This window comes from Chanos chanos, chromosome 7, assembly GCF_902362185.1.
Source record: "Chanos chanos chromosome 7, fChaCha1.1, whole genome shotgun sequence".
NCBI lineage: Eukaryota > Metazoa > Chordata > Actinopteri > Gonorynchiformes > Chanidae > Chanos > Chanos chanos.
This window is the reverse complement of record NC_044501.1, coordinates 200,386-202,885: the sequence shown is the minus strand read 5'-3', so window position 1 is coordinate 202,885 and position 2,500 is coordinate 200,386. Positions and strand designations below refer to the sequence as shown.

Genomic DNA, 2,500 nt, shown 5'->3' with positions numbered 1-2,500 from the left:
CCCAGACAAGTAAGCCCCACCCCCATATCTCTTACTGCCCAGTGTGTCTCCCATTCCACACATTCACCAACAAGTAATGGAAATTTATGTGTGTATTGTTTTGAGTATAATGTGTGGAGTGTTATGTGTGGAGTGTAATGTGTGAAGTTTGATGTGTGGAGTGTTATGTGTGCAGTAGGGGTGTGTGGAGTGTGATGTGTGCAGTAGGGGTGTGTGGAGTGTGATGTGTGCAGTAGAGGTGTGTTAAGTGTGATGTGTGCAGTAGGGGTGTGTGGAGTGTGATGTGTGCAGTAGGGGTGTGTGGAGTGTGATGTGTGCAGTAGGGGTGTTTTAAGTGTAATGTGTGGAGTAGGGGTGTGTGGACTGTGATGTGTGGAGTAGGGGTGTGTTAAGTGTGATGTGTGCAGTAGGGGTGTGTTAAGTGTGATGTGTGCAGTAGGGGTGTGTTAAGTGTGATGTGTGCAGTAGGGGTGTGTGGAGTGTGATGTGTGCAGTAGGGGTGTGCATCTGTCCCTTTTCAGACGATCTGATGCGTAGCTAGGGACACACAGCGCGAATGAGAGCTGATAAGCCTTTGTTTAAGGTATTAGTTTAACCTATGTGAACTACTGCTCCATCTTGTACTGTTTCTTAAAACCAAAACGAATCTGCACAGCCGAATCATGGAGTAAAAAAGACAAAATGTCTGTCAGTCAGGCTTTGGCTCACAGCACATTAGTTACAGCGGCGTTCAGTGCCGCCTCCGTTCTGTGGTGTGGAAGTTGGAATCAGTGAGTTTTTCAGAATGTGCTTATGAGAGCGGCCGCTGACCTGTCTGTAATTTGATTTTTAGAGAAGACAAGACTGTTTAAGGATATGACAGTGTTTCCCATACTCTCTAACTGGGTCTGACAGTGTTTTCCATACTCTCTAACTGGGTCTGACAGTGTTTCCCATACTCTCTAACTGGGTCTGACAGTGTTTCCCATACTCTCTAACTGGGTCTGACAGCGTTTTCCATACTCTCTAACTGGGTCTGACCGCGTTTCCCATACTCTCTAACTGGGTCTGACAGCGTTTTCCATACTCTCTAACTGGGTCTGACAGTGTTTCCCATACTCTCTAACTGGGTGTGCTGTATAATGTTGATCTGATAGAAATGTATCAGACCATTTTAATTGCATACTCAGTTACAGGTTCCCACATGGACAGACCTGAGTGGGTACCAACATCTGCTGCTGTTTAGCCAGTGCTAATCATCTTTATCCTGTTTGTTTGGAAGCCCTCGCTACTGTCTCAGTTTTCCTGTCATCATTCGGTTTTTTCACACTTTCTTCTGATGGTGTAACATTCATGGTTTTGGCACTAGTGTAGTCCAGGTCACTGACATCTACTGAGCCGTCTTAAATAAGACACACACAAAGTTTGTTTAATGATATATGTTGTCTACTGAGCCGTCTTAAATAAGACAGACACAAAGTTTGTTTAATGATATATGTTGTCTATTGAGCCATCTTAAATAAGACAGACACAAAGATTGTTTAATGATATATGTTGTCTATTGAGCCATCTTAAATAAGACAGACACAGTTTGTTTAATGATATATGTTGTCTATTGAGCCATCTTAAATAAGACAGACACAGTTTGTTTAATGATATATGTTGTCTATTGAGCCATCTTAAATAAGACAGACACAGTTTGTTTAATGATATATGTTGTCTATTGAGCTGTCTTAAATAAGACAGACACAGTTTGTTTAATGATATATGTTGTCTACTGAGCCGTCTTAAATAAGACAGACACAGAGTTTGTTTAATGATATATGTTGTCTATTGAGCCATCTTAAATAAGACAGACACAGTTTGTTTAATGATATATGTTGTCTATTGAGCCATCTTAAATAAGACAGACACAGTTTGTTTAATGATATATGTTGTCTATTGAGCTGTCTTAAATAAGACAGACACAGAGTTTGTTTAATGATATATGTTGTCTATTGAGCCATCTTAAATAAGACAGACACAGTTTGTTTAATGATATATGTTGTCTATTGAGCCATCTTAAATAAGACAGACACAGAGTTTGTTTAATGATATATGTTGTCTATTGAGCCGTCTTAAATAAGACAGACACAAAGATTGTTTAATGATATATGTTGTCTATTGAGCCGTCTTAAATAAGACAGACACAGAGTTTGCTTTATGATATATGTTGTCTATTGAGCCGTCTTAAATAAGACAGACACAGAGTTTGTTTAATGATATATGTTGTCTACTGAGCCGTCTTAAATAAGACAGACACAAAGTTTGTTCAATGATATATGTTGTCTATTGAGCCGTCTTAAATAAGACAGACACAGAGTTTGTTTAATGATATATGTTGTCTACTGAGCCGTCTTAAATAAGACAGACACAAAGTTTGTTTAATGATATATGTTGTCTACTGAGCCGTCTTAAATAAGACAGACACAGAGTTTGTTTAATGATATATGTTGTCTATTGAGCCGTCTTAAATAAGACA

The 2,500-nt window shown here is 39.2% G+C and overlaps 1 protein-coding gene across 1 annotated transcript in view; it reads left to right on the top strand.

Moving 5' to 3' along the window:
• LOC115817056 (cAMP-specific 3',5'-cyclic phosphodiesterase 4C-like) overlaps window positions 1-2,500 on the top strand; it is a 48,943-nt gene that overhangs the window by 18,426 nt on the left and 28,017 nt on the right. The window contains exon 4 of the mRNA XM_030780297.1: window positions 1-9. This exon is cut by the window's left edge and continues 113 nt beyond it. Within this exon, the coding sequence (XP_030636157.1) occupies window positions 1-9 (9 nt within the window). The remainder of the gene's footprint in view (window positions 10-2,500) is intronic.